Genomic DNA, 27,933 nt, shown 5'->3' on the forward strand with positions numbered 1-27,933 from the left:
GGGAAAACAAAACCGTCTTTGACGGTTGTTCCAAGCGCATGGGAGTGCAGGTTTCATAATACCCGGAGTGTATTTATTAGTTTTATAGATTTATCAGAGTTTTACGGAACAAGTTATAAAACCCTAAGTTTTATAAAACTTTTTAAAAAATCTTGAAGTAACCGAAGGTTTTATTGGTTAAAGTAACGGAAACATTTTTAATGTAATAAAAAAAAGGAGTATATTTTAGTTTTGGTATTTATTTACAAAACTTGTAACAATATGGTTGTCCTATAAAACTATAAGAAAGGCGATAAAAGCTGAGGTTTCTGCCGCTAAGAAAAGTCCGTTACCTAGAAATAAAACCTTCAGCTAAAGAAAATGTTAGTCGGCTATGTAAATTGGAAGTAGTTTTGAGGTCCAAAAGGCCAAACCTGATTTATAAAATACTAACCAGGTTGGAAGACTTCATATTTAAGTTTAGTAACGACGTCCGAGACGAAGTTGGAGTCGGCGTTCGCGAAGAAAGGCACCGACGCGACGAGCGACCTGCAGTTGTAATTGATGACGTCCTCTCTGAGCTTCTCCGAGAGCTCGCCGAGGATGATCTCTTCGTCGAAGAACTTTCCCTGATACCGGTGCTCGAAGTATTCGGTGATGCGCTGGCGCATCTCGCGCGGCAGTTTCCTGTACGCCATATACTCTTCGACTTGCTTTACCTACGGAAGAAGAAAACAGAGTAACTGTCAGACTAGGCAAGACGTCATCGTCAATCTCAACCAAAGTTGGTAGACATGTCAAAAAAAAATTACATTGTGTACCATGTACAAAAAAATGTAATTTTATTTAACCGGCTTGCTTAGTTTTGTTTGGTTACCATACGAGTCAGGTAAAATGGTAATTTTCGTAAAAAATCACAAGTTACTACACGATTTTGAGAAACTGAAAGCAATTTCTTACCAATGCCACAAATACAGGGTATGTCACGCATGATTAGTCGATTGAAAAATTTGAAATTGAAAATTTGAGCACTATGACACTTGGATCTCCATGGATCAACATCGCAGTGTTGCCGCTTCTATTGAAAACTAGCGACAACAAAGTAGATATTAATTCATTTCTATATTTTCCGGCTTAAATGTTGCTAGGGTAGTTGACATTTAGAAAGCAAAAATCATGACTGCAGTTTTGGGACAGATTGTATAGTATGACAATAATTTTAAAAAGTCGCCATAATAGGAAAATTAAATCTCTTTGAAAATATTGTATTTTAGTCACAATATTAAGTGGCGTATTTTGTAAATAACCCTGTATACGCACAAATATAAGAGTGATTTCAAATAAATAAAGGAAACTCAAACTTCACGCAGGACAATCTATTATTTAGAGGTCTGCGACAAATTACCTTTTCACGATACTGTCGCCTAGATGAATCTAAACTCTGGATGAGGTTGGTCGCGTGTCCGAGGAACAATGCGTAACACGTTGCGCCAGATATCATCGACAGCATCGTCAACCACATGTCCGTCAAAGATTGGGGTGGAAAACGGCCGTAGCCTATGCACAGCATGTGGGACATCGCTTTGAATAATGCCCACGAGTACTGTTCCAACCAAAAGGCCTCCTGCGAACGGGAAAAAGCGACATCACTCCGCGTAAAACTTAACGAAACTTGAAATTTATTGCGTCCAAAATACCAAAAATCACTATTTCCACATTGCTATTCACTATGCACAGGGTCAATAATTTATATAACGTCTCCATTTGTATCATTCGATTATTTATATTTGCGCATTCAGATTTGTCTTTCAACTGACTGCACAAGCGCTTTTATAAGACGCGAAGCCTGCTACTCAGTGAATATATTCGTGCTGATTGAGCAGCATGAATACATTCCTTCACTCAGCTACGTGATGAATACCGAACCATTAGAATTGACAAACTCCAAAATCAGTGTTTTAACAATCTACCGAAAACATCCGATCCCTCCCAACCCGAAAGTCTTAAAATAACACTTTCCACACGCCTGATCAGTGCATAATTTGGAATTTTAGAGTATCTATTTGTTTAGTAACTAAGTAAATAACAGTTTTCATACGGAGTATTACTTACTTGTAATTCGTTTATCGCCACCCACGAGTTCGCCGGAAAGCCTTGCAGCATGGGAACCAAAAACTGCAGACACCCGGACCAATGGCCGATAAGCAGCATCATGCAGATCAGGTTGAATATCCGCATGAACACGCTCGCCATATTTAAAAACTGAAAAATTTCAAACGAAACAACGTTAAACGAATCGTGTGGCAGGACGGTCGGTCCCCTTCATAAAAAATTCTGCTACTAGGTCTTCAAACTTTCAACTGAATACCTAAACTACTATCGAAAAAAAGTATCTCGATTACTGCATACCGCAAAAAAAAACGCTGTAAATATAAAAAAAATAATGTCATATTTCAATTGTGTGTGAGTGTAAATAAACATAAAAAAGCAATCCCTCTTTAACTAGAGAGCGATTACGAATCGAAGGCTAAGCTTTAAGCGATAAGCAGAAGCTTTGGTCACTAAATTATCTTAAACATAATCAAGTTTTTAATGGCAAAACGTATTAATCAACAGAGTAAACAACACGCCTGCAAGACACAATTCCCTTTCGAAGGAAATTGTATCTTTAGTTGACATATCTAAGACGCCCATATGCTAATGATTTTTTCGCGCAATGAAACGCAGATCTGTCAGTTACAGCGCAAGATAAAAGAACTGAGGAGACCCGCGGTGACAATGAAGGCTGTCACTCGCACAGGCAAATTTATTTACAACGAGCATGCGGTTCTCTGTAGGAAACGTGCCAGTCTACAGTTACCTTAAACTAATAGGTTTACGCAATTTAAGAGGCGAACGTCAGATCATGAAGGAAACGATGTAGCCTAACCATCAATTTTGTCTTTGTTGAGTTATCAACATCATAGAAGTCGTTGCCCACCCACCCCTCCCGCGCCCAACAAACATTTTTTTATAAGGTAGCGGATGTTTGTAAGGGGTTTATAAGAAATCTTAATTTTTATAACAGTTTTTATAGTTTATAACACTTTTAGTCTTCACCTTTTATAACTTACTCCGTAAAACCCGTACAAATCATAAAGTACCTAATAAATATTCTACAGCTACTATGAAACCTGCACTCACATGTGCTTGGAACATCCGTCACAGACAGTTCTGTTTTCCCAACTTTTTTTGTTTGCGCAGTTCTTAAAGGCATGTTTAGTTTAGTTCTAAACTTTATCTAGATATTAAAAATATCAAACACACTCCTTTGAAAAACAAATAAATAAACAACTGAAAAGTGAGGTTATAATTACATAATTGATATTTCACACTTGCGCTATAATAGTTTACAATTTTTCAGTTGCTTTCGACTACGAGGGTTTTTAGAATTACCTTTTTTTGGTGACTTATATAACTATAGGTAGAAACATAGAGACAAGTTTTATAAAAGTGTCCAAGGTGTTTAATATTCCTGGAAAGCCATATTTCCGATTGATCTGCATTTTAATGGCAAAAAAAATCATGAGGCGCAATTTTAACTTTCCTGTTCATACCAAAATTACCTTTTAAAGTGCTCTAATGAAACGCGTTTTAAGTTTAGGAAGAAAAGTTGCTGTCAATATTTAGAGTAAAGAGACGAGAAAAAAAACGTGTCTAATTTATGATATATATGAGATCAGTTACAAATTAAACGGGGAGTCAATGTTTTATATGGAACTTAAATTTGATCACCGTTACCCCCACATAAACTACTACCATCATAAAACAAAAAATGTTAGTTGGGATTCTACGGGACGCTGAGACTAAACCGCTGCTAGGTGTCTGCGATCTACAGCGAAGTTACTTATGTATAAATAAATTAAAACCCATAAAATTTCTAAAAAATTATTTATTATGAAACGTTTAATGCGAGTCATCTATTTTGATTAACCTTCTACGACAAATGAATTTATTTTTTGCTTTCTGCACCGGAGTCTGATTGATCGAGGGAAACGATTTTCGGTGAATCATTTGTTTCCTGGGACCGAACGTTTATTAAAAAAAAACCTTCATTTGAAAAAGGTCAAGCAGCCACAGTTTAAGAATGGCTTAATTTATCCGATGAACCGACCCAGTCCCATAAATTTTACGTAACCCAATTAAATTGGGAAGAGATGTCTAGTTTTGATTAGTTTCACAAAATATGTATATAAAGAGATTATGTACAGGGTGTCTCATGGTCGTCATTTTTGAAGAATGTATTTCTTATTGATTTCGGAGAGTGAGAAAGCTCTCTCTTTAGGTGACGTGTTTTGATGCACTTTTTTCCTATAAAAACTGATTTCCCATCGACTGTAAGAGTTTGAATCCAGATCACGCACTGATTAAGATGAATAATGATAATGTGTGATGAAAATAACTAACTTAATCGGCCATTGAAGCGGAAGACAAATGCCGCTTTTTAATTAAATAATAATCTTCTGATTTGAGCATTTATAAGAATATGTTGTTTTGGAATAACTCGAAAATTTCAATGTCGATGTTTTTCTTCTCCAACGTCCATTGTTGCGCATCGATGATCACAAATTACTTCGTAAGACGGTATACCTAATCGTGCTTGTACTAAGGCTGATCTACGAGTGACGTTTGTATTAGACTCACTAATGTCTACGCCTATACACCAAGACCAACAGAGCTAGCGTTACCAGATTGCCTAGTGTGATACGGTTCCTGACGTCATTTATCAACTAATATTTAGTGCTCTCTTGTTTATAAGTTTTTCGCATAAAACTGAGAGAACCACAAATCTCGTTTGAACATTGAGTACGTTACTAGAAATATTACATCACCATCTTTGTAAAAAGAATTATGTTAATTATAATAAATACTCAATAGAAATAATGGTAGTACTTTTTTTTTAAAACAAAAACAAAATAACAGGGACTCATAACAGCTAAGCAAAATATACAAATATTTCCTTCCAATTATGCGTCTCAGGACAATAAACTTAATCAAGCAAATCTATTAGAATACAATATAAAGAGTTGAGTTAATCCAGAATTTGCTGCTGGGGATGATTTATAAATGTTACCGGCAAAGTCCGTTGTCCATTCAGACCTAGGTAGGTATATATGAATTGATTTTCCTGTAAAAGGTAATCTATTTTGGTAGTGGTCAAAAACATATTAAAAATTAAAATAAAAAAATCAAAAAGATGTCTAAATATTTTCAATAAAACGTTTTTTCCATTGTGAAAATTTTATACATCTTTATGTTTTATAGTTCGCTAGCTACGACGATGACGGCGAAACATGGCAAAAAAAGGCAATCGACCGGTACAGGGATGTCACTATTTTTGACTTCCTGTGAGTTTGTAAATCAATAATCAAGAGTCTTGTGCCACATAACTTATCCATTTTTTTATTGTTCTTGTTAGTCTATTTTCTTTTTCTGTTTATTTTTATTAAAATGCTAAAGTTACTAGCTTTTTGTATTGCGGTTTACTAATGTATGTGTTTAACACTATTTCAGGTTTTTCTATAACTGAATATTATTCAGCAAATATCAAAATGTTTTTCATAAAATTTGTTCCAATCTTCAGAATTAAATATATTTTGTGTTAATAACTTAATTACCTTTGCATGAATTATAGGATTAACAAGAAAAATAGTCAAACACCGGTAAATAGTAAGTGCCCTTACTGTAGCGCTGTGGCCATTCTTTTGATTAATTAATCATTTTTATAATTAATAATAAAAATAAAAAATAAAAATGGAATATTCTTATTTGGAAAAGGTGACTAAATTTTTTAAAAATTTTCATGTTCGTTTTTGAAAATATTAACAAAGACCACTAAAGTAGATCTTCTACAAGGAAATCAATTCGAAATATATAACAAGGGAGTAATTGATAGATATATTTAGACCTGCAAACCTCACTTTTGACAAAAAATTCAAAATATCGCTGGAACTAATGAAACATGTCCAGAATTTTCCGAAGTATTTAAAAATGTAGTAATACACAAGATGTCCATTTAAAATAAGAAAGTTGCTGTTTGTACACGCAAATACAAAGTCCCTGTATACAGTTCATAGAATATTGACAGTATGATAGTAATGTCTTTTATCAGTACAGCAGGTTATTTCGAAATTTGTTTGCTACGTATTTGGCAAATCGAATATTACTGTACCATATCACATGCAACGTACAAAATACCCAATAATGTCGGACTTGCTTAATGTAGTAGGTACGACTGCATGACGTACTGTGCCGGTAACATAAAAAATTGCAATTTATCAAGTTCTATTTGCCAACTTAATACATTTGAAAAATAAGAGATTTTTTTTTGGTCTGCGTCGTGGCACACAAACACCCAACCAGCATCGCTGTTGTAAATGAAAATACACTTATTCGAATGTAGTCCTGGGGCCGTGTTACAACCATAGGTGACGTCATCGGCGTAGCAACCAGGCAGTCGGGGTTCGCGGTTCATCGAAAGACCTTCAACCTAAACACAAAAACTACTAACCCGACACCTATCGTCGTTCTAACTAAAAGAGTTGTGGGGAAATGTAATATTTAAATGCCGCATTTTTCTCGTTTCACAAGGATAACAACAATACTCAAATAGCGAAAGCGTAGGCGGGCGTCGGCGGCATATCCGATCATGCGCAGTCAGTATAATCAGCAACAACGGTGTTAGTATTAAGTAAGCGAGTCCGAAGCAGCGGGTTACCTTAAAGATGAGATTGCTTTTGGTAGTATTAAACTTGCTGAGGTCGGAACTAAGGCGCCCCCGTCTTTCCGTTCGCTTTTTTTGAAGATTCTGCAAGATCTAGAAAAAAGCCAAGAACACAAAGTAGTAGTAGAGGAAAGCGTTGCTCCGGCATTATCGTCCGAGAGAGAGAGAGTGAAAGAAAAAGGAGGAAGAACGACTTGAAAAATGTATAAGAGAAAGAAAACCAAACAAGTTAAATTTAACCGAACTAAATGAGTTACACAGAGAGGGTGCAATGCCAAGCAGAAAACCTATTTTAAGTTACATTATACGAGGAGAGTTGATAAACATGCACAAGCAATATACGAAGGGAAATGTGATAATTACAGAGTGTGGCATGCAATAGAACAGTATTTAGCGGGGTGGTAATTTTTAGTGACGTTCCATCAAATTCGTTTATTCGAAACACATCGGAGTAAAAGTTGTTTTCATCAAAGTGTGGCCACCGCTCGCTCTACGTCTAAATGCGTGTCGTTTCTTCGTTCTGATAATTTTAACTTCAGTTTCTGGACTAGTGGCTGCTGAAATCGCGGACATATAATTTATTATAAAATAATTTGGCAAAAGCGGATTATTACGTTAAACGTATGGACTATTTAAGCCACTATTGTCGATCCGTACCCTGGACATGCGGTAGTCTAATTTCACACCTTGAACAATAGCTCGAATCGAGCCTAACGAATTTGTATTTATAATCAGTTTGATTGATCAATGGTTATACTATACCATTAACTTAATTTTTGCCACTAGTAGCAAAATCGTTAATTTAAAACGAGGGCGCATAACTGGGCTATGAGATGAATGGGAGTTTCCTCCAACGCAGCTGTCGGTATACAAAAATATTATAGAACAATATTGAGAAGGAAAAATTATTTTATTTAAAATACCCAAAAAGTACTATTTCAAAAAGAGGCTTTGCTGCATTGGTGAAAATATTTAATTCGATTTAGACATTAGAGACATTAGAAACGATGATTTGATTGCCATTGAAGTAAGTAAATGAAATTGAAAACGCCGCGGAAAATGCAGTGTTATTTTTTTTAATAATTGTAAAAGCTCAGTCCTTCCGGCACGCACTTCTTTGAATGAAACAACCTTTTGATGTGACGTTTTTAAGTTAATATCTCATCATTCTTGCAATAGTATAAAATACCCTGGATACAGTTCTGTTTTACCTTCCACCGCTGGCGTTTCTTGCTTCAGCCTCAACCAAAATTGATTTCACTACTTGGCATTTGAAAAAGCAACATAAATATCGTACAGGTTTGCGAAATTTTAAATTCGCTGTTTGTGTTTGCGTCTGTATTATATGTGCTGTTCATCTATAATTTAACATGTATTTTAATTCTTGAATGCGCCGCGGTATACAGGGTAGTAGGCAAGGAATCCGCCAAATATTAAATAAAGTTTCTCTACAGCTCGATTACATTCTATTGAATATATAAAAGCGCTATTAAAAAAACAAACAAACCATTTTTGAGATATTTGCATCATAAAACTATTTTGTTGCAAGTGAAGTTAAAAAGAATAGGTTACTTATAGTTGAGGGAGACATTTTATCATTGATATAGATATTGATCTCAATTAATATCTCAAGAACGGCTCGAGCTATAAAAAAGTTCCAGTACTCAGTACTGTAGTGATGTATATCTCATTTCATTAAAAGGCTATAATTTACTAAGGCATATTTGCCTCTTTTGGCGTCATTGTCTACGAGATTAATCAAAGATTTCTTTCCAGTGCATTCATTACGAACAACCCTGCATTTAGTGTTTTAAGTATTAAGACGGAAACATATTTGCGATACTGCTTACAAGTTTACAATTAGTGTAAGGAATTTACCTATATATTAATTTACATTAAGTTTAGTTTACCCAATGAAACGGAAATGGAACTTTTTGCTTTATTATTTTAGTCTCTCTTTCTAGCTGTTAAAGGTTTCAAAAGTGGCCACGTACTACGTATAAGAACTACTTTAGATATTATGACGAGGAAACATAACCTAGAAAGGAAACATGAAAATAAAGTGAAGTTTTTCTAAAAGACGTGTATTGTAGGAAGTGTCTTGCTTTGGTCGGTTTTGTCGAAAATAGCTAATTACGTTGGTTGTCTTTTCGTTTATTACAACCTTTAAAATGAAACTGCCGGGATTTCCATTTGAGTTAACGAATCTAACTAATTGGTTGTGTCAGATAAAATCTGTGTCCAGTGAAAAACTAGTAACTAGGAACGCTATCGGTACTATGTTGCACCAATAAAACTGTAAGTACATTCGCTAAATCTATCACTATCATATGTTTAGAATGTGACAGCCCAATTTATTCAACTCGTTGTTTTACCACGGGTGGTCTCACTTCTCCCTCAATTTTGTCCAAGAGTTTTTGAAATTCAATTTTTAAAGTTTCAGAGGCCGAAAACATATTTTGAGAACTTTTAAAACCGCTCCTGTTTTAGCTGGACTCTATATATTTTTTAGATGAGTAATATTTTGTTCAGAATTTCTAACATTATACCACAAGGCATTCGATGTCAATACGGTCGCGTAGGAGACAATTTTTCTGAAAATTATTTCAAAAGTTTGATTAAGTAATATCTATTAAGTCAATGTTTCTTTATTATTCAGAATGTAATTGTTTTCGGAGTGAATAAATTAAATTCCTTTATTTTTTTTTATCAATTGACAATATTTTTTAATAATACAAAAAAAAAAGAAAAACAATTTTTGTACTCCACATCTATTCAATGAATCTAATCTGAATGGTGGCATTGATCTTTTACGAAGCTTTGTCGAACACTTAAAAAGCAGAAATTTCATAGAATAACTTAGTTTTGAATCAGTAGGTAGCGAAAAAAGACGCTTTAATTTTGTTATACAAGGGGTATTTTTAAAATTGAAATTCAATTCAATTGTATCGAGGTTCAAATATGAAAACATTGTTTCCAGTCAGTTCAAACATTTGGTGATATTGCTCAGTAATGTTACAATTTACAACAGTAGTAGATGCTGTCGACCACTGAGTAGTAGCAACCAACGAATAACTCCAAAGCTTAAATCTTCCATGTTTGTTTATACCATAATAAAATATAAAATAATAAAATTCCACCACCTTATAAATTACTATCAATAAAATTTAGATTAAAAAGAACAGAATATGCAAATGCCAGGCTGGTTCGTAAGAATCGCTGAACCACACTCACTGAGAACCTTTAGATATTTTGTTGGTGTTGGTACACTTTTAAAATTTTAAACGCTGCAAAATAAATGTTTGGTTTCAATTGAATTGAATAAACTGGCTATAAAATATACAAACATGATCTATACGGGTCCGTATTCTAAGCAACGACAACACACTTAAATGGTATCAGGCACACATATAAAGTATAAACAGAGCATGATGACAGTAAGCACCTCAGCAGTCCTATCTTTAGATCGAAGAATTGGAGTAGTGTCATCGGAAGAAGTGTGATCTGTCTGTTGACTAACCGGGTGTTGGCATATGGGCATCTGCGCAAGTTCAAACATTTCGGTGACTTTTCGCTCTTGCTTTTAAGCCACAGGTGCGTGTGCCCATTGAACTTTGGCAATAATAATGTGCATCTGGTTTACAACTATATAACGAGTGTCCCAGTACGGGAAACGAGGTGCGGTATTAGGCAAATGGTTGTTCCTAGAAATTTTATTGAGTTTTATTGAGTAAATGGCCAAAAGAATGCTGAACATTATTTTCGAGTTTCTGAAATGTTCACCAGGCGGCGTTAACTATAATTGCCCTTATCTCCGCTAAGGCTTAATGGATTTTGATAAACATGAGGTCGTGATTGCGATTGCTTACCTTGTCATCAGGTACCGTTTTCTTCATAATCGCAAAATATATATATTTTCGGAAAAAATGGGAAACGCAACGATATGCCTTTTTTATATCATTAGACAGTCAAATAACCCAGTGAAAGCCGCATCTAAATATCTTTTTCATAACCTAAAATATGAATAAAAGAACTTAGCGCTCAAAAGAAAGTTGGATTTTGGGAAAAATTTCCACTTTACGCGTTGTTACATTAGTGTAAAATTGGTTCTCATTAAATTACAAAATGACCGAAAATTAATTTAATTAATAATTAGGTTTAGTCAACTCACTGAAACTAATAAATTGTTGTAGGCTAATCAATTGTATTAATTATAAAACGCTAATTTATTATTTACGATGTTAAATGATATTTAAAATCAAGACAAAATTAAGACATTATTAAGACTGACCAATTTTATTAGTTACTGAATTATTGAAGTAGTAAAATTATTATTGAAATAAACAGTATTTTTCATTGTTCTTAAGGTGTTGATTTTTTCTAGGCACTGGATTACGATTAGTTTAAATAAGACACGTTTAATGCAATAAATATTGTTAAATTTTTTTGGACTCCCTTCTCTAAAATACTTAATTATACATCGATCAAGCGAAAAGTGCCATTTTAGGACGTTAGTTTAGTTACCGACGGCTGCGAACCCCTTCGGACATTTCCGGGAAATTGCCCACGGGTAAGTTCATTAAAATGCATTAAGCTTTTTTGGAGATATGAACATTTATTTACAAAATTGTTCGAAACAGCATTAAACAAAAAATATTTGAATTTGTCTCAGCTTTAAAACAGTGCTCATTTTGATTATGTTTAACATTAGAAATTTTTGTAGAAACCGAATTTTAAGATTCAAGGTAACTAACAAATTACTGAACCTCGAAAATAATTTTCGGCAGTTTCTCTTAGCCGATTTACTTAATAAATCTTTTTATTTCTATGAGCGACCGTTTCTCTAGTACCCTACAATCTTGCCCTTAATAGGACACCCGATATAGGTAAGTCACACTCTTGCACAAACTGTGTGTCGACTAGGGTTTAATCGAAACTTCTGAAAAAACGAAAAAAAACTCCTGTGAATATATGGCATAAAATGTGACAGATTCAGCCCTGGGTGGAAGAAAAAAGATGACTCTTTGTTGACTTTCACCATCAAGGAATATCCCTTCTGAGTTTTGTAAAATTTTCATGCCGTTGAAGAGAATCACAGGATATTTTTTTCGTGTTTCTGTACACGCATCCCCGTTTTACACTTACTGAACGTGATTATTTAAATTAATTTTCCTGAAGATCTATTTATCACGTGTTGAAACAATATTGCGGAGACAGATCAAAAAGACAGAAAACCAAAAACGTCTGTACCTAGAACCGGTAATTTTGGTTCCATTAAGGGCAATTGTCGATCAACAGTAAAATGTTGCTAAAAGCGTGGAAGTGCAAATTTTAATCTATAAGAATTAACTAGAAGATATAAAAGAATTAATAGCGAGTTTTATAACTACTTAAAAAGGCACTGTTGGTTTTTCGTTTAAAATATAAATCATAATTTAGGATACTCTGATCTTCTTAAAAAATATTTGACCGGTTATACGATCGCATAATAACGATTTTCAATTTGCTTAATTTTCTTATACCAACCCAGAGATTAAAATAAGAAAATTAAAGGTAAACCAATCGTTTTATTTGTAAACAAACATAAATCATTATAAAACCGTAAAATAGAAGTAGATTATTACGCGTACACTTGACGTATTATTTGACTTTAAAAACGTTTTAGAGGCGCGACTGCACAAATGCGCATGTTGATAGTGGATATTGGTAAATTCCGATTCGCGTCTAAAACAAAAGTTTCTCGGAATCATCTAAAATTGAATAAATCATTCCTTATAGTTTGTCGTAAACGGAATTGGGACGATGTTTTATGATAATGATTATAGAAATTCCAAATTAAGATCAAAGTTTTTCCACAGAAACTTAGTCGGCACCATCACAAAAAATAAAAAAGACTAGAACATCCATACAAGGAAAATTAGATCAATAATTACGAAACATATTTTTAGGATTTTAATTTCTTTTTTCTGTTTACAAATCGAACATTTGCTCTCACATTGGCGTAGATGTGCAGTGTTGTCTCAAGATTTTGTTTTACTCCTGCCACGGTAGATCCAAAGGTCTCAAAAATTTAAGAAAAAAAAAACATTTAAAAATGCAAATGCAACGCTTAGCTTAGAGCAGCCATGCAAGCCTTGTGCTTGCCTAGCAGAAAGCGATTGGCATTGCAAAAAACTCGATTGGCAAAAATTGATTAAAATTATAGCAAGCGTGTAATGTTGAATCCTAAATTAAACTTTGAATCTTTTTTTTTTAATAAATATTGCATACTAAATGGAGAATAACTTTCAACTTTTGCAATTTTTACAATATGCACGCTAGAGCAAAGAGAAAATATATGTACAGGGTGGGTCAAATTATATGTTTTTTAGTTGTATTTATAGAAGTGATAGCTAAATTACATGTCCTGGGCTAGATTTTCGAGACAATAGACCACAAACCGGACAAAAAGATTCCACGACTGTTCATCATCTGTGTCACTTCCTTGTTACACTGAGACAGAATGATAGTATTACGGACATTATCTCTTTTATGTTCTCGTGAGAGGCATTTTTTTTCTTCATCTTTCACAATGCAGATACCAATGACTACAAAAATATTTTAGACCACTTTAAAATACCAAGTTTTCACTATACTACTGTAGCGGAAATTCAGAATATGGAAAAACTGATCGTTTGGCAAATCCCGGACTAAGGTTTAAAACAGATAGATCTACTTTTGTAGAGCCGGCTGTTTTTAACCTAAAAGTATGTTCGTATATACATACGTCAAATGGTTTGCAGCAACCGCAGATGACTATATGATTGAAACATGTTTTGGAGCCATTGAACTCCATCTAAACTGCAATGATAATGGCATGATAGAAAAGTAAGGCGAATTTTACTTTAATTTAACTTAACTATATACTGTTACAGAAATTATTTGCCAATTATCTTTTAAGTATAATCTTCAAAACTTGCATATATATATATATATATATATATATATATATATATATATATATATATATATATATATATATATATACATGTATATATATATATATATATATATATATATATATATATATATATATATATATATATATATATATATATATATATATATATATATATATATATATATATAATATAATAAAATTAATAGTTCAAAGCAAAATAAGCCATTGAAATGCTTTTTTAAACTATCCGATTTAAGCCAAAAAAATTTACAGGTACAAAACTTGCAGTTGATATTAGTATTGACGTATATGACAGACATATAGATGCGGGATAATTTGAGATAACTTCAAAAAAGTTCAGTTTAATATTTCCTATCGTCCTTAAAGCCTGCCAGGATAAAAATGTAGCTTACCTTTAAAATGTTAATAATTATACTATTATTGGTCATTGTCAGGGGCGCTTTCGCTTCCCCAAAATTTGGATGAATATTTCCCCATAGGGGACAGTATTTGACCCTATTTTCTCATATTATCCAAATATCCTCCCCGTATTTGTCCATATATCCGTATTTTCTTGTTTTTGTAAAAAGAAACTGACCTACGATGAAAGGTTTTTGCAAACATTTTGTTACTCACTATTTTAAAATACTCAATTATGCACTGCTCAAACGGGTACGGTGCCACTTTAATACATCAGTTTCATTATTTACTGTCGCGACCCACTTCGGCCGTTTCCGGTACATGATTCACGGGTTTGGGAGCCATTGGATGTTTTCGGTAGATTTTAAACACTGGTGGTATTTTGACGTTTGTTAATTTTGAAGGTCTCGTATACAAAATCCAATATTATTCTCAGAGATTTCTGCATCATTTTCTTCTCTATTTCTTGTTCCTTCTAGAGAATCTATTGAATGTGTCTGTGTTTAAATTTTTGAATATTATTGCATACTTGTATTAGTAGGTATTGTTTTGTATAATCGGCCATCTTGAAAGGTAATTTGCCATCCATAATGATTTCTTGTATATGGTTAGAAGTTGAAATTATATTTAAATTTGTAAAATACTTTTATATGTATATATTTTGCCATATTTCCACTAATTTCTCAATAAATTCTCGCATTTCCCCATATTTCCCAGTATTTCTACATATTTCCTTCGTATATTCCCATAGGTATTTTCTAGGTGCCTCTCGGGCTATGGTATCATGTATTATATTGTCGCTTACAGTGCGGAGCCCGCCTGGCGTACTTGCCTAAACATATCAATTCGAAGTCGAAATAATATTTTGCGTGTTGGTGGCAAAATTTGATGCCGATTGAGTTCTTTAAATGAGTAACAGCAAAAAATAAAATCGATGGGGCACCTGGCTTCGAAAGATTTCATTCATATGGTAAACACTATTTACCTCTTTACGGGAAAACTTATTACGATATTTTTCCATCTTCGGCTTGTCCAATCGCGTCTTTTCCGCAATTCGTTTCATACCCCGCTGGTCGCCCGTCGCAATTCGATGTATTCTCAAGAGTTTTTATATTTGCCTGGTCTTTTTCTTGAAGTGTCATATTCGGGTTGTTTTGAATAGCGAATTTTTTTATTTTCGAAAATTTTAAACGAATACAATTTTTTTCCTATACTAACAACAAATTTATTTATTGATAATTATAAGTCAAAACATAAAAATTAAAATGATATATGAGATCTCTAAAAATTATTTGCCATCTGTCAAACACAAGTTTCAAACTTATTTATTCTAGAACACTTATCTGTTTTTTGAATTAATAATATTATTTTTACGCAATCTTACAATTTTGAGTTAAAATTAATTAATATAATACAGCATAGAGATAAAGTAAATTTTTATAAAATATTCTGCATGATCTAAACCTTTAAATACAACCGTATACACGGTTTGTCAAAAATATCAATTTTATGCAAGAGTAAAATATATATATTTTTAATTAATTAACCAAATATCGGTTTATTCATATATTGCTACTACACATAAATTCTTGCTTAGCAATGTTAGATGGATAATATTGGATATCACATCTAATTTCGAAAATAAAGTTATTTTGCTCTAGCATAAAATGCATATTTTTTGACCAACCTGTTATACAGCTCAATAAATGTTATATCTGACGGTTCTTCTTTAAATTGCAGAATTTCGTATAACGCATAATCTTTTTTTTTTTAACCAAGAATAAAAAACTATGCCGTACGGTGTCGACCGAATTGGTCACGACGTATGAAAAAACGAATTCAAAACATAAAAATTAAAAAGTTCTAAAAATTACGATAATTATTAACCATTTATTTAATCGCATTCTTGAATTCGATATAATATTAAAATAAATATTAATAACTCAAAAATGACTAAACAGATTTTCGTTGTCGTTGAAAAGGGCTCAGCTTAGAGAACGATTTGCAACATCAGTGCAAATAGAATTTATTTTCTCAAGAAAATTAAATGAAACGATAAATGTTTTTGTTTTAATATTTGTAACATATCAGTTTGATGCTTTTGGAAGCACAAATTTTACTATATATTGATGTTGAAACTAGATTTTCACAAATATGGCAGCCGACTTCTACAGAAACGTAAATATATTAATTGAACTTCTAACTGTCCTAATGACGTTTGTGTTTAAAAGACGCCAAGTTTTTAAAAGTATCAGATATAACTAGAACTTCATTGCCCACAATTTTAATTTACCCGATGTTAATTTTTACAGCCATAATTATCAAATTAAAAAAACTAGATCAAAATTATATTCTAAAAATGAAAAGTAAAAGAAGGTTTACACAATTAGAATAGCAAAAATATTTCCGTTACAACAATAACCCTTTCTTATATTGTAATGGCGCATACTTTAAACTGTCCCAAATACCGCTTATCGACAAACTGAAATGATTCTCAGGCAAAAATTAGTTCAATCGGAGGTAAGTAAGTAAACTTATTTGTAGTTGATAAAATTGAACTAAATTTTTTTTATACTATACCAAAATAGGAAATTTTATGAAATATATTTTTTTTAATTTAGAATTCAGTGTGAGGAGAACAACAATACGCATACGTGACAAGGAGGTCTACTATTCAAGATAATTATTGTTAATGATTTTTTACTTTTTTGGAAAATTCATATTAAACAAATCAATGTGGCGAGTTTATTTGTTCAAAAGTTGTTTTCCTGTCGATATAACTACGGAAGCATACAAAGAGATATTATTTCTGCCCCTAATTTTATAGTAGCAGCCATAAAATTACGAAAATCTGTGTACTTAAACAGATTTTTGACCAGGAAAGGTGTTCATAGTATTTTTTGATGCAGGGTGATTTTTAAAATGTTTAATTATTAGATGTCCTTTGTAGTTCGATTAGTTTTGATTAGTTCCTTAAGTAAGATCCAGCGACTTAGCCAGTTTTCCTACGAAACTCAGAAATTTTGATATATATGCAAAACTTATTTTTTTGGTAATGAAACGCCATGTGTTCCTTTTAATAATCTCATGCGGCTTGACATGAGCGTTTCATGTTTCACGCTTATTTTTTTTAATGAGTAAACCATGAAAAACGGAAAATTTTTAACATAAATTACATAATTTCAAAATAACCTTTTGTTTGTGCAACTTTAAATGTCAATTGATAATATACGCCTTTTATATCCAGTTTCTCATAACTGTCAAATTTTGGGTCAACTTGAGCCATTGCAGAAGCAAGAGATATTAAAATAATAATTACGAAATAGCATAAATTTTTGACAACTAAAGTATATTAGAAAAATCAACACCTTTTTTCCATAGTCTACTAATAAAAAAATAAAATTCAAGATATACGCCAGGGGGGGCCAACCAGGACTCTCGCGACCCACTGCGATTTTATCCTTTTCCTTTTCACTTTTGTGATATTATATTAAAAATCATATATTAACGTTCCGTATGTCAAAACTTCGGAGATTTGTTTCTGAATGGAAGTATTATTATTATTAATTATTTCAATATTCCAAACAATGTAGGGTAGGATATCCCAAGAGCACGCACTTGAAATTCTTTATTTGTAACTTCAGCAGATGAAAAATCGGCGTCGGAAAAGACGTCAGGATTATACGAATATATTGTTGCACATTCAAAAGACTTTTCGTGTGGAGCTTTTTTTTTAGGAAACGGATTTCAAATTTTCGAAGAAACGTTTACATTGTACCTGACTGAACCCAATGGCTCTCCCAATGCTACATTGTTCTGGTGCCCTTAAGGAAAACAGCATTTCTTTGAGCAAAATTATGAGTGAATTTTTTTTCTGCCACTTTTGAAGAAGCACTGAATCTAGTACGCATGCGTACTCTTACGAGACTAATTTTATTGGAATTTAATTCTACATCTTTGCAATCAGAAAAATCATGCGGTGATGCAAAGACTTTCCTATCTTTCATCAGTCTCCAAGTTGTGTAAACCTTAGTGTAGGTAACATAAATATTATAAAAATATGCTTAAAACAGTTTTTTTCCCGTCACAAGACTACACTTTCCGGGAGTGCCGACAAAAACACACTGAGGAGTCACCTGCTGGCAAGTAATCTACAGACTAGATTGAAGGATATGTGGTAGATGTTTTAGTGGCAGTTTGACAGCTACGAACTCTTAGTGGAACGCGTACTCTTAGGCGATCCTATCCTACCTATTGTAATCATATTATTCCACTGTAAAGTTAGTGAAATCCAAACACCGATCAGTATTAACTAACCACCATCTCAAAGAATTACAATTCTCCAAGAAATTTTAAAGAATTATCAAGAGAAGTGAAATAAATGTGTTTGGTTTTTAATATTTAAATTCAATATTGAAAAAATAACGCATTTAATAGCGGCTGGAGAAAATTTTCAATTTTTGAAAAATGGCTAAAAAAACACCCTACCTTTATTAATAAGGGAGATGCGCAGTAAAACCATAAAGAATGTAAAAAATTATTGAATTTCAAAATTTTTAAATTTTTGTTTGTTTAACAGATTGTAGCTCTTTAGTAGGCATATTTTGGGTCTTGTTCATATGAACTTTTTTTCTTATTTTAATTTGCAAAATCGCCCCTCAAAATTTTTCGCCATTATTGACATAAATTAAAGCAGGTGCGTGCCTGTCAGATAACATATTTGGAAAACAATGAATTCATAATTAATTACTTTTAAATTTCGGTAAAATCGTTTAGTTAGAATTAATAAAAGGTGGTTATGTTGCAAAGTAATGTAAGTGGGGAGGGAGGTCAGTTAAAACACGGCGCATTCTACCAGTCATTTTAAAAACTCCAGACGGGTTGCCCATCAATAAATTTTTTCAACATTGCAATTCGCCTCCTTTTCAGCAATCATTATTATTATTATTTTGTTGACCTGTTAAAAACAGTTATATATTACATAAAAGTCACGCAGGAAAAATTTAACACGCGAACACGCAAGGTGAGTGGGCTAATTTTTCTAATGACTTATACGGGGCGATTCAATAATAGCAGACCTAACTAAAGGCGTGTTCATCAGCTTAAAATCAGAAAAAAGTTGTTTTGTTTATTTTCCGATATCAGTGAGTTTTTCATTTTATTAGTTTAACTGAAATTTGGTACACTATTATATATATTTATAGTAATACAAGTGTTCCACGGTCCTCTAATTTCCCCAACTGCGATTGCAGGTGTTTATTTGGAAAAATTCTATGTACCTACACATACATTAGCAGGAAATTCCAACTTAGAAAAATGAAAAATAACTCGGACATGGCCGGAAGGGCACACCCAATAATGATGTGACTTTAATTTGATTCGATTTGATATGAATTGACTCTGGTATAAATAGAAGTTAAATTCTCCTCTTCGTCACGTATGCGAGTGCTCGAGGGGTGTAATTGCGTGAAAGCCGAAAAATAATAAATACAACAAACGGGGCAACGCCATCTACTTACGTAGACTTCTTCCCATTGACTGACGTAACGCACCAATCGGGACAGGCGCAGAAGGCGCACCAATGAGAGTAATTTGGCTAACCGCAGTATCCTCAACGCGCGGCCAGCGTGCAGGATTTGGAAGCTGTCGCCATATTCCTGAAACTAATTGCGAGATGATGATTCACAGGATGTTCGTAAACTAAACCGACTGACCGCTAATGTTCAAGATGTGAAATTTGGTTCCCGCATTTCCAGGTACGGATCTGGTATGGACAACAACAGCGGTACTAAATAATAATTAACCACAAGTAAAATAATCAGGGTATTCGACCTTATTTGTTTTTTATTTATCTTAGTAATTTTAGTAATGCGTGAAAAACAATGTTTTTATTTTTTATCTCAAAAACTGAAATAAATAGATCAATAAAATATTCCTCTCTCTCTCTCTCTCTCTCTCTCTCTCTCTCTATATATATATATATATATATATATATATATATATATATATATATATATATATATATATATTCTCACGTATTGATTCACGGATGGAAAAATGTGATGACACTATACTCCGGGATATCATCCGTTCGCTCGTTGAACTCCGACTGGAATCCTGCATCCGACTGGAATCCTGCAGACGTTTCGCCAAAATCTCACTTGGCATCTTCAATGCTCGCGCTCCGAAAACACTGTGTTCGAAGTGTATATATATATATATATATATATATATATATATATATATATATATATATATATATATATATATATATATATATATATATATATATATATATATACATATATGTCGAAACGTTGTTTTTATAATAGTAATAATTATTTGAGACATCTACCCTACTTGGACGTAGATTTTCAACGGGTTGGCCACCCTTGGGTTCTAGTGCCAAAGAAGAATAATAAGTTCATTAAATATCTAGTTTTACTATTCCATTAGTTTAAATGATACAAACTTATTGTTTAACGCAATGATTTCGTGGATGACATTTGAAGAATCGTTAATCTTCAGTTGAAAAATTTGGGGTGCTTAAAAAATAAGTATTTGCCCGGAATCGCCATAGATACATTAGTATATTTTTCTAAGGTCAACCATAAAGTTTCTAAACAATTATGAAAAATATTCATACTTTAAAGTTCAATTTGAGTTACCGGAGAATTAGTTGTGACACTATGTGTGTGCACCTTAATAATAAATCACCATTTTTAAAATTTGGAAAGTGAGCAAAAAAGGTAGCAGAAAACAGCAGGATCTATTTTTCATTATAATTTCACCGAAATTATGAATTTTTCGTTTGAAGTCTCTCTTTATCTTTCATATTATTTACCTGCAAAATTGATTTTGTTTTCTTGGGAGTAAATAACAATATTAAAAACATTGCATTCTTTAAGCAGACCTTTTCAGTGAAATAAAAAATTGTAAATATTAAATAATAATAATAATCAGGGTCCATTGTTACGTTTTAAAATTACTATGACCTTATAGGTTGTCCGAGACGTGTTAAAGTTGTCAAATCTGGATTTTTATAATGTATATTGCAGTAATTTAAATTTCTTAAATACATAAGGACTATTGAAACTATTATATCATAAAAAATTTCTACATTTTACAGGGTAGTCAAAAATGCATGTAATCTAATAACATCTTTAAGTGGTTACAACTTAAACAATTTTAATCCTAGGGTATCCTATAGCTCACTCTTCGGGTTTTTGCAGAATATGCGAAATTATGGTCTTTGGTGTTATCTAAATATTTTTTTTATTGCATCTAATTGCTATTAATATTTAGAAATGATATATAACTTATCGAAGAAGTGAATTTGTACTTTTAACAACATCTAATGAATTGGCATAATTTACGCCTTAATGTGCAGGGTAGAATAATAGGCCCATATGTGGTTGGTACCAAATTTTTGGCCAGATGGTATATTGTTTTTGTTTTTTTCCTAGCATTATTAAAAGAACTCCCTTTAAACAAGGACGTGGCTTCAGCTAGATTGAGCTCCGCCTCATTATCATTGGAAGATATGGGTTTCACAATTGGCTCCCAGATCCCAAACTTGCCACAACTAGACTGCTTTTTATAGGGATATGTAAAAGGAATTCTTTACAACCCCTTCCAACCACCATTCGCAATTTTTGTACAAAGTTAGGATTAATTTCAATAAAAGGATATGCAACTGTCTAGAAATGGAAGGTAGACATTTCCAAAATTAATTGTAAATTTTGAAAAATTATTGTAAATTGTTGTGTGTGTTTTGACAAAATTCAAAGCATTAAAGAACTTTAAAATTTAAGTGTTATAGACGTTATTGAAACATACATTTATTTTTGGTAGTAGAATCCAAAAATGATATAGTATACAGGGGAGTTCCAATTAAAAAAGTTTATGATTTTAACATTTTTAGGACAACCTGTATAGTACAAATAATTTTAAAAATATTCAAAACAAAACTTTGTATGTATCTTGGACATATTAATCTGTGCCTTATAGCGTAATTATCCCCGTTTAATTAACTAATGATCATTTTAAGAAAATAAATTAAAAATATTGATTTAGATTTGGGTCAATAACATAATACAAAGCGTTTTGTAAAATCTGATGTTAATTTTTAATCGAGGATATGGAAGCTGGTTTCATTCCATACACATTTCTTTTTTGATTTATTCTGATTCATTTCAAATTTATTTTTGAATTTTCGGTAATGCATTTCGTTTTCTTCTTTTTCTTGCTAATTATACATAGGCAAATGTGTAAGAGACAAATTAATTTTGGATTATGCTAAAGTCGATGGGTGCCAATAATATCTTTGACATTTGCGCACTCAGTTAAAAAACTTTCTTTATATTTCAATAATTACTAATACAACATCATAAAAAAACAAATAAAGCCTAATCGAAAAAAGCACCAAAATATCTTTTTGCAAATGAAAATAATTTTTTTATTACATTGTGTTATTTTAAATTAAAATAAGGTTCGAGTTTTCAAAACACTACTATGTAAAACATTTTGGTATTTCAATGTAATTATATAATTATATAATATAATTATCTAAACGAGTTTCAAAAACTAAAAAGCAATGTATAGAGAGCTACCCACTTTTTACTACAATGTCCCTCAATAACAAATTTGTTGGATGACAAGACAAACTGGACGTGTTTTTGGATTTAGTAGAAAAGTTCCCGACCTATAATGACTTGGGCGCCAGTGCACCCCCGCTTTTCTTTAGATAGCTAGATAGATCTTTATTTAATTTCGAGTATTAAAAAAAAAGTAGAAAAGAACAACTTTAATATTTTTATTAATGTTATCCTTCTTTGTGAGAGAAGGAAATGATTTTTATTTCTGACACAAAAGTTGTTAGTTGTTAAATAAAAATATATTGAGGGGTTTTGAGGTGGCAGACGATTATTTATCTCTTGTAGAGGCTTAAAACATTAATTAATAATCTGGGATAATACTATTCAATTCGAAATTAATGACGTAGGCTCGGTGCATAAAAAACATTAAATCGCAGAAAACAAATTAAAACATTAGTAGTCGCCCTAATTATTTCAACAAAGAAATATTAATTAGCAACTTTAAACGAGCTAAAATCCAAAACACAGCAAACAAGCTCTTCGGAGTTTATCTCGTTTAGGGGAAGGGAATTAATTATATGAATTCATTTTCTTGACAGCGATTTAAAGACCTACCGCGGAGTACGTTTTTGTTGTCACTTTTTCGATTCATCTCGTCGAATGAGAACGACGTTGTTATTTCGTTGGTTTTGTTTTTGCGTCGTTGTATCCGACTTTATTTTGAAACGACCGTATTCGTTCAGTCTTTGAATTATGTAGTTTTCCTATATCTTCCTTGAATTACATATTTATTTTATTATTCAAATATTTTCTTTCCTTTTTGAACTGCAAAAGCTTTTGCAATATTCTATTAAACATAGACGCATTTACATAAAATAAACCAGTCTTAATACCATACAGTTTTGGGATTTCATACGGGATTTGCAACAGAGTGACTGAGATCAACCTTTGTAATGATACCCAAGAAAAAGGAAACACAGAAATGTGACTTTCACGTGACCAATTACAGAATCTACAAATGGCTGGAAGAAAAGATCAGAAAACCCACTTCGGTTTCCTATCAACTTTAGAAGTAGAAATAGCATTGCGCACAGCTGCCTGAGGTGAATAAGCAAAAAGATTTCGGTGTAATTACCTCAAACTATCTGAAATGGGATAAACACATATTTAGTATACTGAAAAGAGGCGCTCATCAGACGAATTTATTAAATATGCTCCAAGTGTGTGGATCCTTATTATATTAAGGACATAGATCTACTGGAAAAGATTCCACCACAATCGAAAAACTTGCCTAAAGGAGAGGGGTTTACAGCAACCTCCGAGGCCTAAATAACAAAAGGAAAATGTGTAAAATACGTCATGTAACACTTTCTTAGCAATCGTGTTGAATAGGTATGGAATTGTCTAGGAGACGAACTACCTTTAGACCAAATTATCTTTAGATCGTTTAGCGCAGACCAAGTGTTCAATGTGTTCGTCCCCGCATAATAATAATAATAATAATAGGATGGCAATAATCTCACTTTTTCAGCTCATAGATAAGGAATCTCTAAAACAATTTCGTAACAAATGCAAGGAAAATTATCTATTCTGTTTCTACATTGTTATGGTCATGGTTAAAAAACGAAGTTGTTAAGACTTTAAACGATGGCAATACGGGTATGTAAAATCGTATTGTGTTTCTTTAATCTTAACAATAATAGATATGAAACAAGACTGTAATCAACATTGCTAATGACATTGCCAATTGGTTATTGATGGAAAAAAGAAGAATGCAGCAAATTGCATTGAACATAACCTACAATAGCTAACCCACGTCTTAGCCCAGTGTCATTTTTTTCTTTGTTTTCTTATGTCAGTGAGTAAAATGTTCGGTAAAATGGCAGTCAGTTTACCACAAAATCGACAAAATTACTCAAAAAAAATTCTAAACTGTCAACTAATAACTAAAATAGGCACAAAAATGTGACTACTAACGTAGCAATCGGATTTAACTGAAACTGAAATTTGAGCGTGTTAAATGGAGAAACAGAATACAGATTGTTAGCCATTATTGTTACTTCGAGGAATCTTTAACCTAGCATGACCAACCAGAAACAGAATAGGTAGGTTTAGATCATTTTTAACAGAATGCCTTCTGTGATTTTTGTTGTTACTAGAGACAAAGCCTATGCCGTTAATATAGGAACTTATTAAGCAACTATGAAAAAGATTTTGAGAAGTTCCATTCAATATGCGCATGCGCGACGTTTAAAATGTTGCTTTTAACCAATGACCTTGCGGCATTCAGCAACGAACTTGGTCGCTGATAGATCAACAATAACTTTGAATGCGACATTCTTACGGCAGTATTTTCTCAAAATATGTTCATATCTCATTCAATATTCAGTCAAAAGGGAAGTGTGGATGTCGAAATGTAGAGGCATGCGCGGAAGATCATTGCCATTTTTACGAAAATATCATAGCCACCTCAATTTTTACCGTAATAGGGCCCATTATATTTTCTAATAACTGCACGGTTGGTTAAAACAATAGTAGAAGTAAACATACCGTATTACCTCTCTATAGTAATCATTAACTATTCTTTAAAATGTAATTATTTTTTATTCTGGCTCTTTTACCTACTTGTCTTGATTTGCTCTTCGGAATAAGGAAATTTGCTCCACTTAAGTAAGAAAGGGTAACAAAACCTAAGGCAGCTTGGCTAACTGATAACGTTAAAACCCTCATGAAAAGACGTGACAATGCACTCAAAAAGTTTAAACCCAGTAAATCGATTAAGGAGGTCCCCAACACGGTATCTGTCTTTCTAAATATTTCATTGTTTTATTTTTATATCGGAAGGGCGATAAAAATTAACATTTTTGCTTTCTAGGATTGACCTACAATGTATTCTAATAATAATATAGAAGGTGAATCAAAACTTTCCTTACGGCCATGTCAAAACTTGCTGCACCGCGAAAGTTTGGCGGAAAGTGTAAGGGTAATATACTTACACTTTCTGCCAAGCAAACGGCCACTAAAAACTGGACCCGAATTTAAAGATGGCTTCCTCGTGAACCGCTCATTCGATTTTGATAATTTTTATTTTTTAAATTGATTGATTGATTGATTCCTGAGTAACGATCCTATGTGAGAAATTTTCAGTTAGATTTGAAATTGAGTATTTACGGGATGCAACAGTGAGATAAATTTTTTCCCCGAAATTTCGAATACTCTGTAGAATGCAACAACTGGAATCACATTGAAACATGATCCTTTCAAAGTGTTTTGTTTTTTGTTTGTTATCTCTCTTAGCATTAATAGCATTAAACTGTGAAAATGCAACAAATAAACACCAAAAGATTTAAAGCATAAAAACATTTTAAGTTTAAGGCTAAAATTTCTCCTCGTCCTCGTCCTCGTGCCAAACTGATTTCACCAATTATCATTGTAACAAATGCTCGTGCAATGGTATAAAATTCTTCCAGATTAGAAAAACTATCGAATAAAGCAGGTCGGCAACCAATGCATTTATGAAGATGCGCAATTGGATTTAGATCAGGACTGCAAGCTGGCCAAACCATTTGTCCAGTATCCACTTCGTCCAAATATTCGTTAACTATTCATTCCTTTTGCGCTATTGCATTATCTTGTAATAAAAAATCTGCTTTCTATAAAGTGAAAACAAGGAACAGTGTTCGGAAGAATATCTTCGATATATATAGGTTCGCATTTAAGGCGTCGTTTTCAACAGATATTAAATCTGTTCCTCGAAATTCCTGATCACACTTGCATTTCGCTAAGAATTTGATGACATTCTACAAGAATTTGTTGCTAACTTTATTGGTAGAGTCAGTTTGGCAAGAGGAGATCACATTAGATATTAACTTCACCCTTAAATGGTTGTTGTTTTTTTAAATTTTGATGTTCATTTAACTTTTACATTTAAATTAGTATTTCGGGAACAAAATACCTAATTACACACCGATTTAGCGTGCGGGAGGCGTCATTTTGCCACGTCAGTTTCCTTTCTCACGAATCCGAGCCACTTCGGACATTTCCGGGATTTTACCGCACGGATTTGGGAGCAATCGGATGTTTTCGGAGATATTTCCCATGATTTTAATTTTGACGTTTGTTAATTCTGCCGGTCATGTCAGTGAATGCATTCGTGCTGTTTTGCGAAAATGTATCCAAAAACTAACGTTATTTAACTTTTTCGGTGAAAGCAAAGTTTATATTTTGATCAGTTGTATGCGAAATAGGATATTTAGTTATCTTTCTGGTAATTTTGTACTTGCACTTGCAAAAGGGTATTACATATGGTTTATATTGTACGTTGTTATTAACAACCAACCAACCAAACCAAAAATGCTACGGATAATTGCTGCATTCATTCAAAAATTTAGTTTCTTCAAAAGAATATTTAACTACTCCAAGATACATTTTATGTAAATTTCATTAAAGGGGTTCTTACCTGATTGAATATAAGAAATATATAATCTAGGGGGATGGACGAAATGAGGTCGAGGAAAAACCAAGTCCTCAGGTAGTGTCGAGCTATTAATTTCGGATCCAAGATTACTTGTTCAGCGTTATCTTGTTGCATTATCCCTGAAAAATAAAAAAATAATAAATCCGAATATGTAGATGAACAGAGAGTGATGCATACCTGTTCGAAAATTGACTACGATATCAATTAGAAATATAGTATCGGACAGACAGTTGAAGGCGATCCAGCGGGTACTTAAGTCGTCGTTGAAGAAACTTATGGCCACCGGTAATATTATTAAATTTGCTACTAGTAACAGGAGCATGCACAAGTCCCAGTAAAACCTGAAACAAAAGAAAAGACATAAATGGAAAAACATGGTTTTATTACGCGTCCTTCCGTAAATGGCGATGCACGCTGGGGTATTAACAATATGAAACTGAGCAAAAATCAAGTAATCAAATGTGTCCTGGATATTAAAAATACTCATAAAAAACAAGTAGCAACAATATTTGTTTATCTGGATTATTTGGATGTTGCCTTAGATACGATTTGGTGCAATTCTGAAATCAATTCTGAATTTTTATGTGTAAACGCAAAAAAAATTCGCAACGCAAGATTTTACATTTCACAGAAGTTCAAAATTTGCTAAAACTTCTGAATGAACCACCAAAATTTAAATAACGTTGGAAATTCAGAAACAAACGCATCTGTCTCATACTCTAACTAAATTATAATTCACAAAAACAAAGTAAATTTC

At 32.7% G+C, this 27,933-nt stretch overlaps 1 protein-coding gene across 8 annotated transcripts in view; it reads right to left on the reverse strand.

Moving 5' to 3' along the window:
* Nucleotides 1–27,933, reverse strand: part of LOC132708242 (potassium/sodium hyperpolarization-activated cyclic nucleotide-gated channel 2) — a 238,015-nt gene that overhangs the window by 25,267 nt on the left and 184,815 nt on the right. For 6 of the 8 annotated variants that reach the window (XM_060680429.1, XM_060680428.1, XM_060680432.1 and 3 more), the window contains 7 exons: nt 27,354–27,517; nt 27,159–27,295; nt 19,622–19,765; nt 6,737–6,835; nt 2,092–2,241; nt 1,385–1,603; nt 434–698 (listed from right to left, as the gene is read on the reverse strand). In XM_060680429.1, the coding sequence (XP_060536412.1) occupies nt 434–698; nt 1,385–1,603; nt 2,092–2,241; nt 6,737–6,835; nt 19,622–19,765; nt 27,159–27,295; nt 27,354–27,517 (1,178 nt within the window). The remainder of the gene's footprint in view (nt 1–433; nt 699–1,384; nt 1,604–2,091; nt 2,242–6,736; nt 6,836–19,621; nt 19,766–27,158; nt 27,296–27,353; nt 27,518–27,933) is intronic. The other 2 variants (XM_060680431.1, XM_060680430.1) reach the window with 1 other exon arrangement.

Source organism: Cylas formicarius, unplaced genomic scaffold (genome assembly GCF_029955315.1).
Source record: "Cylas formicarius isolate icCylForm1 unplaced genomic scaffold, icCylForm1.1 PGA_scaffold_10__41_contigs__length_53128322, whole genome shotgun sequence".
Lineage (NCBI taxonomy): Eukaryota > Metazoa > Arthropoda > Insecta > Coleoptera > Brentidae > Cylas > Cylas formicarius.